Source organism: Lonchura striata, chromosome 1, assembly GCF_050655825.1.
Source record: "Lonchura striata isolate lonStrDom1 chromosome 1, ASM5065582v1, whole genome shotgun sequence".
Taxonomy (NCBI): domain Eukaryota; kingdom Metazoa; phylum Chordata; class Aves; order Passeriformes; family Estrildidae; genus Lonchura; species Lonchura striata.
This window is the reverse complement of record NC_140703.1, coordinates 5644692-5660470: the sequence shown is the minus strand read 5'-3', so window position 1 is coordinate 5660470 and position 15779 is coordinate 5644692. Positions and strand designations below refer to the sequence as shown.

The window sequence follows — 15779 nt, the reverse complement described above, 5'->3', positions numbered from 1 at the left end:
CTCATTCTGTGCCATGGCAACAGTTGTCTGCCTAGCAGCTGAGCCTGGAACCTGCTTCACTCTTCTCCCAGGACAACATGTGAGCACTTCCGCTTGTCCCAAAACTCCGCTGGCAGCACGTGAAGCAGGGGCAACATGTTTTGCCCAAGGCTGGGGATGTTAATGTTTTGTCACTTACTAAAGGCATGGATCTGTGTCACCACCAATCAACAAAAGGAAAAGCCTGTTTGAGTCCTAGAGGAGCTGAGCTCTCCTGCAGGAGTGCCTGAGCATCCTTTCTGCTTCCAGGGGTCCACAGCAAAACCAACCCAGTTGAGCCAGAGTTGAACTGGGGGAAATGGGTTCTGATCAAGAGCCTGGGAGCATTTCTGCCCCAGTGCAGGCAGCAGGGAGGGCTCCTGGCTCTCTAAGTCTCTTCATCTGCTCCTGTGTCAGTTCCTTCCGGCTGTGGTAGAGCTGAGTGTGCCCTTCCCCCGCACCAAGACCTGCAGGTTCCTGCATTTAGGAGGTGGATTTTCTGCCCTATGACTCGGACCCACAGCAACCCCAGGAAGGGCGGTGTGTAGTACACAGACATGAAGGGCCCCCAGAGAGGGTTCTTGGAGCTCAATGGGTTTTCCTCAAGCACCCCTGGGAGCAGGCAATTTGGCAGAGGTGCACTCAGATTGTGCAGCTCCTCCTTCCTGGGGGAAACACCCACAGAGGGAGGGTCTCGCCTTGGAGAGGTGAGCTCTGAGGCAGCGAGACCACTGGAGCCTTCCCAGCACCCCAGCTACTTCTTCCTGACTGCCCCCTTTGCTGGGACACGTGGAGGAGCTGGCCCCATCCCCCATCACAGTGATGTGGATAGTGCAACGAGGACAGGGAACTGAATTTGCTTGGCTTTCAAAATGGGGATTAAGCAATAGCTCAGTCTGTACCCATCTAAACTTCCCTTTTTTTTTCCAAAAATAACTTAAGCCTTCTTGTCCAGCTTGAACCAGATTTGACAGGGGACTGGAGATATAAAAAATATTAAGTACTCACAGATGCTGTGGGAAGGGATTATGCACATAGGAAGGATCTGGAGTTGTGCTGGGCAGTAGGGACATTGCTCTCAGGAGTGCACCTCATGGAGTCTCTGGCAATGTCCACGTGGAATCAGAGTCTGGTTGTGTGACTGTGGAGACTGGCTTTGCTGGAGCCTGATTTGTCTTTGGCAGGGAAGGTTGGCACAGCCTCGGGCACAAATGCTGACACCATGAAATGAACCAACTTAAGGCCAAGGGTAAGGGCAGCCCAAGCTGCATGGGACATGAATGTGTCCAACCTCTGCTCTCCCTGGAACCACGGAGAGGTCCTCCAGAAGGCCTGTCTTCATTGAGGCCATAGAATTTTAACTCCTGGGCAAGGTAACACAGCTGAAGACAGAATCATGGAATCATTCCTGTTGGAAAAGCTCTTTAAGGTCATGGATTCCAATCATTACCCACACACAGCCAAGTCTACAGCTAAACTGTGTATATCTTCAATTGCCACATCTACACATCTGTTAAATTCCTTCAGGGATGGGGACTCCCACCACCGCCCTGGGCAGCCTGTCCCAAGGCTGAACAATCCTTTCAGGGAAGGAATTTTCCCTAATATGCAATCTAAACCTTCTCTGGAACAACTTGAGGCAGGGTTTCTCCTTCCTTGACTGTGAGGGGATAAACCACAGCCCTTCCAAGAGGGACTGTCTCTGAATTCAGGTCCATAAATGGAAGTGTTACTTGGCTCATTCCACAGTACTCCTGCTCTCAAAGCAGATGAGAAGCATCCTGCAGCATTAACTGATGTTTGGATAGATTGGTTCAAACTGATGTTTGAAGATACGGCTTAGTAGCCTTGGCAGAGCAGGGGAACCACTGGACTCTTAAGATCTTAGAGGGTTTTTCCAACCTCCACGATTCTGTGATCGTTAAAACAATCGGCTCTGAGCAGTTCCTCAGCAGGACACAGACTGAACATGGCTTGTTTAACAAGTAGGTTGTTAGTGCCCTGTTCTCATCAAATATTGCATGACCATGCATTTCATTTCCAAAATAATGCCCAGTCCCTGCTGTGGGATACAGAATCCTTAATCTCCTTCTTGGCTCCTGTGCATGTCTCTGCACACCAGGGAGGCTGTCATCAGTTGAGGAATAGGTGGCATGAGCAGGGCAGGCAGCTGTTGCTCCCTGGTCCTTGCGCAGGAGGGAAAAAAAATCCCCTGTGAGGGTGGTGAGGCCCTGGCACAGGTTGCCCAGAGAAGCTGCCCCATCCCTAGAAGTGTTCAAGGCCAGGTTTGATGGTCTTTCAGCAACCTGGTCTAGTGGACAGAGTCCCTGCCCATGGCAGGGAGGATGGAATTGGATAAGGTTCAAGGTCTCTCCCATCTCAAACCATTCTATGGTTCTGTGCCCTGCTGCCTGTGCCAGTTTCCCCATCCTTAGCCAACAGAAGTGTGCAGGCATTGGGACTGTATTTTACTGTTTTTTTTCTTTTTTCTTTTTTTTTTTTTTTCTGAGTTTAATAAACTAGAATAATTTATTTGACAGAACACAGAAACATCACAGACAGGGTGGAGAAATCAAAGCAGCAGGTATCAATGATCAGTACAAAGGAACCACTTTACAAAAAGAAGTACCACGCTGCCCATCAGCTTTACCCAAAAATTACGGGGGTAGGGGAGTGGACTCAGCTCAGCACCCCACAGACCGGGTGGGGGGATGGAGCTATCCCTACAAAATGCTCTCAGATGACAACGTTGACTGCAACAGCACAATAAATAGTGGGAATGGCCTCTCAGTGAGTGGTGGGAGACCAGAGACCCTTGGAGGGGGGAGGAGGTCCAGGCACCACCAATCCAGGAGGTACAAGCATCTGTTGAAATATTGATTAGGGTGGCAAAAGCCCTGATTCTCCCCTACCCCCAAAGAGGTGCTAGATCCCATGCAGGCAGAGCAAAACATCAACCAGGGGAGCTTTGCAGCTTGGCAGGACAAAAGTATCCCTGGCAACATCCCGCTGGGGACAAGGCTATTCTGCCACAATATTGCCATGGCTGTGAAGAGGCATTTGAGGCCTCTCCCAGAGCCAGCAGTGTGTGGCAGATGGCACAGACCCACAGGGTCTGTAACCAGCAGCTCCCAGCTCCGAGCTGGTTTCGTCCAGGGAGACTATACTGGTGTTAAAACAGATGCAGCTGGGAGGACCCCTGGGGTTCGCCACTTTAGGGGGACTTGGGGAAGAAAAGGGCAGGTGCTGCCCATCCCCTTTGTTTGGAGCAGCTGGGGCAGGGGCCAAAGTCAAAGCCAGGCTCGTGCATCCCAGAGAGGGAACACATGCAGCAGGGCTGGACAGAGGGGGATTGGCCATGGGTGAAAGTAGGGGACACTGAGGTGCACAGGTGCCTTTTCCCATGAGCAGGCTGCCTAAAAAAACACTGCCCCCCCCCCCCCCAATTCTGCTGCATCCCCCCTCCCTGTAGCAAACTGGTGTTGAGACTGGGCTTATATAAAACTCATAAAAGGGGCATTTCATAGGAAAGGGCTCTAGTAAGTGGCAGGAGGCTGGATAGGGACGGAGTTATAGTGAGCCCCACTGCCTCCTCACCTCCCTGGCCGTGCCCTGCACAGGAAACAACAGCTCTGGCAGCTGGATGAAGAGACAACACGGCACAGCTGGACGGTTATAGGTCCTGTGGCCATCGGGCAATTGGTAGGCTCCCAGTACAGGTAGAAAACAAAATTAATTAATTATAGAAAAGAGAAGCAGCCTAATGTAGGGGTGTCCCTGGGGCAGGGTGGCGAGCTGCAGGGAGCTCGCTTATCTGTCATTGAGCTGCGGAGAATTTGTCCGCTCCTCCTCATCCTCCTTGTCATCCTTCATGCCTTTCAGTCGCTGGCGGGCAAAGTCTTCAAACACAATGTCATCATCGCTAGTGGGGACACAAGGGAAGGGGGTTTAAGTGGGGTGCAAGGTCTTCAAACACTTCCTGTCCCACAGAGCTGTCCCAGCTTGCCCAGTGAGCTCAACCTGCACCGCCATGATGTTACAGCAGCTCAAGGGGCCCCAAAACTCCCCATCCCTAGCAAACAGCCTTGATTTTCAAAGCCTTATTAATACTTGCCCAATGCACCCAAAAATGAGCCCCTAAGCTCTCCAGCAGGTGCAACTTTACCAGGGCCATTGGCAAGCATTTGCCCCACTATGAGGGAATCGCAGACTGGCAGGAAGTAGCTGGGTGGGTTAAGTACCCTAAAACCTCCCAAACATATCACCAGCCCAAGGAACACAGTGGCAACAACCTCCCACACCCCCAACACGATCCCAGCGGCCTCTTACTGCAGTTTCTCCTGTTTTTTGGAAAGCCATGCAGGGAAGGGTGAAGGAGGAGAGAAGAGAGAGGGGAACAGCACACGTCATGCGTTACAGGTGACATGCATGGGGTTAATCATATGTGCCAATCCCATGGCACAGCAGGTGTTACAAGACTGGGGGAGGGTGCCATGCAACCACCATGTTTCACATTCCCACATGAAATGTGGGAATTGGGGGAAGGGTGTATTTTAGTCTCTTACTTTGTATCAAGCTCTATCAGATTTGTATCTATGGGTGCTTCATTCTCTGGAACTGAACAAAGGGATGACACAGGATTAGTCACAGGGTGGTGACTGCCATCCCACCGAGGTGGGTGATAACTTCCCCAGGATCATCTCTGCCCTCCCACCGGGGTAGGTGAGACTCCCCTGCAGTCATCACTGCCATCCCACTGGGGTGGCTGAGATTCCCCTGGGATCATCACTGTTCCAGTGTGTGGCTGCAACCCCCTCTGGAGTCTGGCTGCACTGGGGTGATGGGAGCACCCCCATGATTTTAATGCTGAGGCCCTGTGAGCAGGGTCAACAGGAGCCAAGAATCTCCCTCTGTGCAGCCCCACTGGTTCCCTTTGCCCCCACCCACCCCCAGGGATGGTGGCCCTGTCACGCAGGGACAGACACTCACTGTCCCGGTGTACTGGTTCCTCCCTGGGTTTGGGATGCATCAGCGTGAAGGGCAGCTCCACTGCAACATCACTGGAAGAGATACCAGGGTAAAGCACAGGCCTGCCTGCACTTTACATGTAGAGCGAGGCAAATTTGCAGAGGGGGAGCAGAACAGCACCGCCATTACAGCTGCTGTAGAGACCACAAAGCTGGGCAAACCCCTGTGTCATCCTCCATGGAGCTGCTCAGCAGCTCTCATGCCTCTTGGTTGAGGTTGGACTCCAGGGTGGGGGACCAGCACAGGCCCCCTGAGAAGTAGAGGGGCATCAGGAAGGAGAGCAGCATGACAAAAATCTGTCTTTAGCAGCTGTGGGAGAAGTATGCAAAATCCCTTGGGCTTAGGCTGTAGCCAGTAGTGCCATGGGAATGGCAGGAGGTGCACCAAGTTTTCCAAGTGCCCAGTGGGCATGGTGACATCAGGGCATGACAGCCTAAGCATAGCCCCAAGCTGCCCCAGGGGCAGGCAGGACAGAGCTAAGACAGAGAAGTGTCCCAAAAGAGGACGGGTAGTCCCATGGTCCCCGTAGGACCCTGTGGGAGGGAAGTTATGTGACGATGAAGACCTAGGAAGCCCCAGAGACTTGCCTCCCCAAATCCAGAGATGCTCAGCCCTATGGAGCCACCTCTGTGCCCTGCTCACTCTCCCCAGCAGCACCCACTGGCCTCTCACTCCCATAAAAGTAGGAAAATGCAGAATTCAAACCCTGACAGCATTCCCAGCCTCATCACCCCAGCCCCACTTCTGCCAGGCTTTTTGCTTTAGGTGAGACAGCATCCCCAACACAGTGGAATTCCCAGGACAGGCAGGAGATCAGGTAGCACCCTGAGGGGCTGAGGAGGTTCAATGGGGGGCTGCAGTGAGGATTGGGGGACGCTGGGGGGAGTGCAGTGTTACCTGGAGGCGAGGTCTCCCAGCAGGCTGGCATGAGTCAAAGGATACAACATATTAGTCACTGTCCCCTCCCAAGGACATACAACCCCCACACACCTTTTGTCCCGCCCATGCTGCTTAATCCCAGGGGAGCTTTAAAGATGATGGGGTCCCACCTGCAGCACAGACCAGTCCCAAGGTTAGAGAGGAGGTGCAGCACGGTAGGGGGGTGCCCAACACTCACCCTCCTCGTGACACCACCAGCTTCACCTTCACCTTGTAGGAGACAATGATGCCCAGGATCTCCTTGTTGGCTCCATCTCTTAATCTGGAGGAAGAGGCAGGTGGGCATCAGTGCGGGAATGGCCATGGGGACCAGCCCCCTGTCCTCCTGAAGGTCCCCCCTTGGGATCTCCTCCACCCCAAGCATCAACCCCGGAGCAGGGGCTGGATGCCCACCAGGGCCAGGTCCTGCCCCCATGCTGCAGGGGGAGACAGGAGCCCTGGGGGGTAGAGGGGCTCACAGCGTGCTGGAGGCCAGGTTGGTGTCCTCGTGCTTGAGCTTCCCATCCAGCGCCAGCCCTCGCTTCTCCCGGTTGTTGGCAAGGAAGGGGGTCAGGGTGTAGACTTTGCAGAACGTTGAGCTCGGGGCCACCATATCACTGGAGACAATTTCCACATCAGCTGGAGCCCCAGCCACCCACAGCTCCCACAGCCCACCCCAGATATCTCCATCTTAGCCTGGTGAACCCCACGTATTCCCATCCCTGCCACAGCCTGATGAACATCGCCTTCCTGGAGGTTGCAGAGGGTGACGTCCCCAAGATGCCACCAGAAAAAAGATCTCCATCTCCCTGTTCCTCCCACCGGTTCCTGCTTTCCATGTGCAACATCCCAATGGGGCTGCACTGGGGCAGGAGACCTCCAAGGCTCCTCTAAGACCCCACTGAGGTCTCCAGGGCTCCTCATGATGTTCCCAAGGAGCCAGAACTCACTCAGCATCCTCCACAGCCACTGGGCACTTGTACTGGGCAGTGTTGAAGAGGCAGATGTCAGCATACTGGCGCACTGGGGTGAGATACAGCAAGATGGGGATCAGGGTAGGTCCCCACAGGGATGGGGACAGGTACACCAGTGGAGTGGGGGACACGGCCCTACTCTTCACCTGAGATCTTGATTTTCTTCACGGTCTTGTTGGTGTTGTTGGTGACATGTACATTGACACTGATGGGCTCCCCGTGGTAGTATATCTGTAGGGGAGCAGAAGAGAGAGGATGGTGAAATCCCCAGGGTCACCCCACCAGTGTACACACCCCAGTCCTTGCCCACCTCCTTGTCCAGGGATGCCTCAAGGTGCAGCGGCTTGTCTGACATGAGGAACTGCCGGGTGGTCTCTGCCATGGGCTGTGGGCCAGGTCTTTCTGGTGCATACTGGACTTTACGGATCACCAGGCGCACCGAGTTCCTGGGGGAAGTCGAGAGGAGAACTCAGGCTGCCCACAGGCTACCCTCTTTCTTGGCCCATTCTGGGTCAAAGCACTCTTTTCTTCTGGTCTGCTGGGTCAGAAGGATGCCATGGAAGGTCTTGTCTGGATGCCCACCAGAGCTACAAGGGGAAAACCCTATGGCTGGGCCAGGTTGCCCAGAGCAAGTGTTGGGTTCCTCGCACAGTGGTGGGTATCCCAACCCCAAGATGTTCTCTGACCAATCCCTATCCTGGAGAACACCTCCATCCCAGCCCCATCGTGGAAACACCCCCATCCCAAGCCCCATCCTGGAACACAACTCCATCCCATTCTGGAAAACATCTCACCCAAGGTGGGTAACAAATTGAGTTGCCCCTGTCCTGCTGCCAGCACCAGGAGCATGCTGCTCCCATCCAGGCTGGATGGATCCTCTCTTCTTACCTCTTGTGGATCTTCTCCTCCAGGTTCTCTGCACAGAAAGCTTTAACCTCGTAGTCCACTCCACAGGCCTGAAAACCAGGAAGGGAGGAGAAGGAGACAGAGAAACCCCTTTGCATTCCCCAGAAAGGTGACCCCAGCAGCGGCCACTCACCATAGCCTAGTGGCATGGAATATGGGGGGACCTTACCTTCCCCGTGTCCTCTGGGCCTGGCTGCAGTGTGACGGAGCAAGGCAAGTTGGGGGGGATCTGAAAGGCAAACGGGGGTGAGGAGCTTTTTGGGGCACTTCCAGTAGTTCCCTATCCTAGCCACAATGGAAAGAGGGAAATCCAGGAAACATTCCTCATTTTACAATTGCATTTCCCAAATCTCAAAGTGCTACAGAAATACATTATTTTAGAGGGTTTTAATTAATTGGAGATTTTGAGAAATCAGGCCATGAGGACCATTTTTGAGGCCATAGGATTGAGCACTGTAAAATGTCACAGAGCTCCAGAGGGGGTGGCCAGCACTGCCAAAGCTGCACTGGGGAAATCTGAGAAGGTGCATGGAGCAAGGGGTCCACCCCCACCCCATTCCCTGCCACAGCTGTCCAGTGCTGGCATAGATTCCCAGTGTTAGCATGGACCCCCAGCTGCTGACACAGACTGACAGTTTCCACTAAAAGCTGTGTCTTGATCAGAGATAGCAACATCTCACCTCCAACCACAACCCCACAGGGCCAGATGGGACCCTAATGTCCCCACCAAAGGGTTCACTGTCCCTTCAAGCACCCCAGAGCACCTGCTGTCACCTACCTCAAAGGTGAAGGGGTAGGCGTGCTCGCCCAGCTTCTTGATGAGCCGCTCCTGCAGCCGTGTCAGGGGCTTTTTGTCCTCGGGGACCGGGGGGAACGCCTGGGAGTTGGCCACGAACAGGTCCTTGCGGAAGGTCAGCCCCAAAACATCCAGGTCCTCACGGCCATAGCGGAAGGCGCAGGTCAACGTCACAAAGACTGGAGAGGGTGACAAGGGGAGGTTGGTAGCAGGGTGTGGGTCATGAAGGGGACCATCATGACATGGGGGTGCCAAGGTGAGGTGGCATCCTGCTCATGACAGTTCCACCAGCACTGGGAAGTAGTGGTGGCTTGAGGACATGCCATGTTGAGAATATGAGGATTCAGCAGCCAACTGGGCTTTCAGATGCCCACCACAGCACCCCCATTCTCTACAGAACAGGGAATCTGTCATGAGAACAGGGGGCTGGACACAAGGGCCCAGAGATGCCAGTGCCTGGGTAAGATTCCATGGGGATGCTAGCATCACCCTGTGGCAGTGCCATTTCTGTAGCCCCAGGGATCCCAGGGGTAGACATTACCTTTTCTCTCCTTCAGGTATTCAGGATCTACCAACACTACTCCATCTGCAACAGAACAGCCAGGTCAGAAATGCACCACGGGGACAGGGGGGACACACCAGCAGGGTCAGGGAATGCAATGGCAGGGTTAGAGGACAAACTGTCAGGATCAGGGGACATGCTGGTAAGTTAGACGGGAATGTACAGGCAGGTTTCAGGGGACACCAGCACAGTTAAGGGGGGACACGCCCCTCCTTTACACAGAGAGTCATGACCTCCAAGCTGCCAGCCAGGGCTTGGGGGTAACACACTGCCAGCAGGGACAGTGTGCACCTACCTCACCCACAGCATATGCAAAGCCACAGCGGGACATGAATATTATCCCAAATCAGCTATTTTCTGATCCCCAAAATCCTTCTTCCCAGACAGCCCAGCCCACCCTGGCAGGCATCTCCCTGCAACTGAGGTCCCTTTCCTGCCACCACATACCCACGGGGTCCACCACGTCGATGTGGTCCACGAAATCCCTCTTCCCAAGGTAGACCGTGAGCTGCAGGGGGGAACAGGGTGTCAGGGGCACACAGAGCAGACCCCCCCAGGCCCCCCATGTTGTCACTACCCACTGGGTCCATATTCTTCATCATCCCCAGTGTCACCATGTCCCTGTGGCAGCCAAAAGCCAATCCCAACCCCATTCCAGTCAAAATCTGGAACCTTTCCAGATGTCCCCAGACCTGGAGGCACTTTGCATCTGGGGACTCTTGGGTGGCACCCCAGGGGTTTGTACGCCACTGTCAGGCAGGGATGAGCCCCCCAGTGTGTAACACACACCACCACACCAGTGTCACCTTACTCCTGATGGGGAAACTGAGGCACAGGGGAGGCAGCTGCCAGGCAGAAGGTTTTCTGCATCAGCTCCTGCTGCCCAACCCAAACCCCCACATGCAGAGTCACATGCACCCCAGCACTCCAAAACCTGTCTGCTTTACCCCTGACCTTGGGAAAGCCCTGCTGCCAGCCCCACAGTGCCTCAGTTTCCCTTCCTGCCACCCCGGCAGGATGATGAGGCAGACAATGCACAGGGTGGAATTTGGGTTCAGGGATGTGCCCATCCCCCACCCCCAGCCATGCTTGTGACCCCATGGTTTCCCCCACCATGTCCCCCTTACCTTCCCGTTAGGACTGGCTTTCTTAAACACCCTGAAAAACAGCAAAGGGGGGGTGAGTGCTGGAGCACGGGGTACCCTCCACTCCTGAACCCCCCATTCTGCTTCTGGCTCCCTGCCCATAGAGCTGTCCAGCTCCCCTTCAGGAAGGGTCCCTGGGGGAAGAAGCATCCACTGGCACAGTCCCATGGTGCCAGGTGCATCCAACCTTCAGCACCCACTGGCAGGACCCAGCTTTGGATAATGGAGGCGTCAGGACTCCAGCCTACCCCTTCGCCTGAGGATGGTGCCCAGAGACCACTGTGAAAGGCAGCAGCACCCCAGCATCCACCTGGCCCTGGGGACCAGCATGTGGGACCACGGGGTCAAGGCAGGCACAGGATGAGAGCATCCCACAGGATGAACCCACCTCACCATTACCTTACATGAATGCATCCCAAATCCACTGGAGAAGCAAGAAAAGTCTGGATGCTCCTGTCCCCAGGGCTTTTTATTCCCATTCCCATGGGACTAGCCCCCAGACACCCCTCTCAACTCCCAAAATACTTCTGGAACACCCCACAGAGATATGGGAGAAAGGATGTGGATCCAACATGCCACTGCTGGGGAATGCCAGAGCGTTCTCAGCCTGTCTGCTGCAGGCAGGAAGTGGGGAGAAGCAGGTAGGGTGCCTGGTGCTGCCAGATTTTTTGGAGCCTGCCCTGGCACAAAGCCACCCATAATGGGTTCTCCGCAGATAATCCTTCCTCGCCTTTAAATTCCATTAAAACCATCCGGGAAGATTAGTAGTGGTTTTAGGCTGGAAAAAACCAATTTCCCAGGGCAGCTGCTTGGCTCTGCCAAAATGTCAAAGGCTGCTCTGGATGATGGACACTCAGCCACCCCAGTGCCTACAGCTGCCCACACCAGACCAAGGGGCACTTTGGTGGGTTCCAGCCTGGGGGTGACTACCACCCCAGCAATGGGGTAGGATGTATCAGGAGATGTGTGGGCGCACCCCTCACATCTCTGAAATTCTCTGTCCCCACTTGCCTGTGTCCCTGCATCTCCATATCCCTGCATATGTGTGTCCATGCACTCCTGCATGCCCAGGTCTCCACATCCCACTCTCCTGAGAGTCATAGGGACCAGCACAGCCTGGCCAAGCTCTGCCCAGGAAGCAAGATCTAGTATGGAAAAGGGAGCATGGGGGATGGGGGCCCTCATTCCCTTGTCCAAGCCACAGGAATGCTCTGCCAGACACATAAAATATTGGGGACATCCTCCTGGCTGTCCCAAGCCACTGGGAACATCAGGAACATCCTGCTGGCTCTTCCTGGATGGCTTTCCCCTGTGGGGGTTGGGGGATTGACTTTTCCCAGCCGAAATGAAAAGCACTTCCACAGTAGGATGTTTGTTATGAGGATTTGCTGATGAAGGTGTGATCCTGTGCTGGTGCAAGGAAAGATGGAATTAATGGGAATGCTGCTCCAATTAAATAACTTGGGGAGATAAGGGCCTCAACCTGCCATGGAAGAGCATTAGCACCCCACTGTTTCTGGGGTCTGAAAGCCATGGGGGGATCAATCTCCAGAGTCAGGGATGGAGGGGCAATGAATGCATCCCCCTGAGAGCCAGAGCAACTAACAGCAGGATTTTCATGGGTAATTAATGAGGCATTACTTCAAAGCAGGATAAGAAGCATCCCCTGACAGCCTGTCACCCTACACCCACAGACCAGCTCCCAAGAGAAACCCCAAAGGGGGTCCAGCATGCTGGATCACAACCTGAGGTGTGCTGGGAAGCCCCAGAAAAGCCAGCCAAGAGTGGAGGCTCAGCGGGTGCCACTGCCAGCCCCCTGAAACATGGATGATGCTCCCATCCAGCCCTGGAGATACTAATGAATCTGCTAATGAACCCAGTGCAAGTGAGATGGATGGCAGGCCTTGCGGGAAGCCATTCCTCACCACTCTGCCTGGCACACACTTGAGCTGGCCCCACACTGGAACAGGAGCCCCATGGAGCCCGAGACTTGTCTAGCCACACACTGCAGGTGCAGGAGCTCCACGTTATGGGTGCAGAAGCTCCACAGAACTCAAGACCTGCACAGCTCCACGCTGTGCATGCAGGAGCCCAGGCTGGCTCCCCACTGTGGGTACATGAGTGTGCAGTGCCCTCATCTTGTGGGTGCAGCAGCCCTGCCTGGCCCCACACCATGGGTGCAGGAGCTCTCATCTCCCCTGAAGCACCAGTGGCAGAATGGAAGGGGCACTTGGGGACACGGTGGCCTGTTGCTGCCAGCGGGGTGACCCTCACCCACAACCGGATCTCAAGGGAGGGAAGAAGGAAGTGTGAAGCCTTCCCTCCCCCTCCAGCCCTTCCTGGTGTCGAAATACTGGAGACACGAGGCAGGAAGTGGCCTCTGCCGCTGCCCATCAGAGGCGTGGGGCCTCATGCCGGGGCTGGCAGTCCCAGTGCCCCTGAGCCTGTCATGCTGCCACACAGCCAGATCCCATCTCTCCTGCCCTCTCCCTGTCGTGGATCCCATCCCTTAATGAGCTTGTTAGGCACCCAGCCAGGGCTAACAATGGCTTTGTTGGGTGGTCAATAATTGAGTGGGGTCTGATCTTGATTGGGAAGATTTATGAGGATTTAATTCCCGTAGGCATCAGAACAAGATCTGATGGCAACACCATTGATTGCCTTTGAACCCAGGGCAGAGAATTCAGGGGTTTTGCCAGCTCTCATGATAACAAGGTTGGCTGGCAGATCTAATTAGCTAGAGCCACGTTAGAAGGGACCTCCAGGGATAATGGAACCACCAGCAACCACACCATACGCAGTGGCACAACCTCGTGGTGGCGGGCAGAAGCTCCATGCCAGCTGTGCCCGGATCAGCTAGGAGAACTATGCCAGCCAATCCCAAAGCAAGAGCATCCCACAGGCTCAATGCTGCATTTTGCATCCCTGCTGCATCTGTCTCTCTGTCTATCTATCTCCTCCCAGGGTCAGCAGCAGCATCCCCCAGCTGGGTCAGAGCTCCACCAACTTTCTTGGCAAGGAAACGCCTCAGCTGTGGGATCCGGAATGTGTCCGGATCCTGCTGTTATTATCAGAGTTTGCTCTCCAAACAACATCCAGGAAGCAGAAGTCCTGGGCCACCTTCTAGGGCTCTTTCTCTTCCCAGTGGAGATCCCTGTCCTGCTCCCACATCCTATGTCTTCATCTAGGGGGATGAAAGGGATGGTAGAGGGACTGAGCAGCAGGTCTGGCAGTAGGCAAGGGTCACCCCCCTAGTAGCAAGATGCTATGGTGGAATGCTACAGAGGGGCTGAATGGTTCTGTGGGGCCAGAGGAAAGGAGCGAGGGGTGCTTAATGCCAACCAAGGTGGGCTCTAGTGTACTGGAACCACTGCAGCACTTCCCAACCATCAGGAAGCCACCCTCAAGACACAGGCTAGGAATCCCAGCAGCCAGGAATTCCAGTAGCTGGGCATCCTGTGTGGGGTTGCAGCTGCCCTGGCTGGGTGCTGCGTGGGAAAAGGTGATCAATTATGCCAACAGCCACAAAGTCAGCTGTTTCATCCAGCTCTTCCCACTGGTGACTCCCAAGAAATTAGGATGCCACAGCAGGAATCAGTAAAAATGGGCTTTTGGGGAAATCCGATAGTAAATCAGATCTCACAGCTGAACCTCCTGATCAAACCCAGTGGATTTGGGTTTGGAGATCCAAACTGGAGAGGAAGGGTTTTGTCAGCATAATTCTTCCCCCCTCACCCTTCCCCCAGCTCCCACTGTACACACTGCGTAGGCAGGGAGAAGATCAGCTCATGCCTCTCCTGCCGGCACGCCTGCTGATGGGAATGACACTCACCAAGCTCCCCCTGCACCTGAAAAACCCTGGAGGCCAAACTAGCTGCATCCTGGGGTTTGCACCCAGACATTGGGGGGAACCCAGGGGGTGCTCCAGCCCCCTGATCTGTGGGGCTGTCGGCTCCAGGAGCGCAATATAAATTCTCAAGAATTCAGGATACTGAGCAAGGAGGAAGCGGATGCTGTCAGCTATGGTTGGGGCACCAACACCCAGCAGGCTGGTGGCAGCAACAGCCGCTTCCCAAAATGCTGGATGAGTTCAACAGGCACCTACAACTCCCATCCTGCCATTCCAAAACACTGCAGTGTTTCTGGAAGGTTCTGCCCAGGCAGGGCTAGATCCCCTCATCCTTCTCTCCTGCCGTGTCCAGGGGGGGTGGGGAGGGTGGGGTACAGAGGCTGCACTGAAGCCCCCTGATCCTGATGCCAAGGGGACATGGACTGAGCAAAGGGAGGGCGATGGTGTTGAGGGGTGAGCAGGAGCACTCTGAAATCCCTAGTCCTCCATGATTAATGGCTAAGGGTACAGAAAGGGATTGGGGTGAAGAATGCGAGTGTCAACTCCTTGACCACTCTGCCTGCGAGCGGATTTCACAGATCCCCCAGGCCTCCCTGCAAGGGCTGGCAGAGGTCATCAGGCTCTCCCTCAAATCCCACCAGCCCCTGCAGGATGTGCAGCCCAGCGGGTCCTGCCACGGCCTGCACCTGGAGCCCTGGGGAGCACGGGGGGTCCCCATCCACCTCTCCACGGGGCCCCTAAAAGGCAGCATGCCCATGGCAGCATTCCCATGGGATGAAGGCGTCGCAGGCCCTCGTGTCCCTGCGCTCCAGGGCTGGCACGTGCTCCCTGACACCCCCAGCTGTGCCGCATGCCGGGAGTGACATCAGGGCCTGGGTCCCCTGGCGTCACTGCGATGACAGCAGCCTCCCCCGTCCCAAATCTGATGGGGAGGGAACAGCGACGTCCCCAGCGTTCGGGTGCTCCCTACCCCTCGGGGGGCACCGTATCCCAGCAGCGGGGCCACCCCAGGGGACCACCAGCTCCAGCGCAGGGCAGGGGCAGCGCCTGTCCCACCCCTCCCCCGCCATGCCCCCGGGGATGCTCCGCTCTGTCCCGGTCCTCACTCACCGGGTGCCTTTGTCTCCCATGGCCCCGCCGATCCTGCGGGCTCAGCCGAGAAGCGCCGGCTGGGCTCGGAAAATTACTGGCTGGATGGTGGAGGGAGCGGCGGCGGGGCGGGCGCGGGGCCCGCTGCGGCCCTGCTCGGGCCCGCTCGGAACCGCTCGAGCGCGCTCGGGAACACTCGGAACCGCTCGGCTCGGCCCGGGCGGACGCCACGCCGGCCGGTTCGGGGCCGCTCGGAACCGCTCGGGCAGGTTCGGGACCGCTCGGAGCCGCTCGGAATCGCTCGGAGCCGCTCGGAGCCGCTCGGCAGGGCTCGGCCCGTCCCGGTTCCGGTGCGGACGCTGCCGCCGCCGCCGCCTCCGCCCGCCCCTGAGCGGCGCGGCCCCGGGGCCGGGGGCGGCGGCGCGCAAGGGCCGCGCGGGCAGGGAGAAGACACGGGGAGAGGATATTGAGGGGGGGAGGCGGCCACGGGGCC

The 15779-nt window shown here is 56.0% G+C and overlaps 1 protein-coding gene across 2 annotated transcripts; it reads right to left on the bottom strand.

The window, feature by feature from the left end:
* Nucleotides 1–2480: 2480 nt before the first annotated feature.
* Nucleotides 2481–15693, bottom strand: ARRB1 (arrestin beta 1). 2 transcript variants are annotated; one of them, XM_021532450.3, is made up of 16 exons: nt 15308–15690; nt 10330–10360; nt 9650–9710; nt 9182–9226; nt 8623–8819; nt 8014–8073; nt 7827–7894; nt 7249–7384; nt 7085–7169; nt 6915–6987; nt 6444–6581; nt 6164–6247; nt 5944–5967; nt 5008–5078; nt 4584–4635; nt 2481–3940 (listed from the first exon to the last, which is right to left on the bottom strand). In XM_021532450.3, exons 1-16 carry the CDS (start codon nt 15325–15327, stop codon nt 3829–3831), a joined length of 1257 nt encoding a protein of 418 aa, XP_021388125.1. In that variant the 5' UTR covers nt 15328–15690; the 3' UTR covers nt 2481–3828. The 2 variants fall into 2 exon arrangements, with proteins under 2 accessions (XP_021388125.1, XP_085443912.1); XM_085587786.1 differs by lacking the exon at nt 5944–5967 and having other exon boundaries at nt 15308–15693.
* Nucleotides 15694–15779: the final 86 nt, after the last annotated feature.

What these genes read in the sequence shown, in the direction of transcription:
- ARRB1 (XM_021532450.3), bottom strand. Translation starts at nt 15,327, where the DNA reads ATGGGAGACAAAGGCACCCG. An exon ending in GAAGAAAATCAAGATCTCAG is followed by an intron (nt 6,988 to 7,084) that starts GTGAAGAGTAGG and finishes ATCTCACCCCAG; the next exon opens with TGCGCCAGTATGCTGACATC. An exon ending in AACCTGGCCTCCAGCACGCT is followed by an intron (nt 6,248 to 6,443) that starts GTGAGCCCCTCT and finishes CTCTTCCTCCAG; the next exon opens with ATTAAGAGATGGAGCCAACA.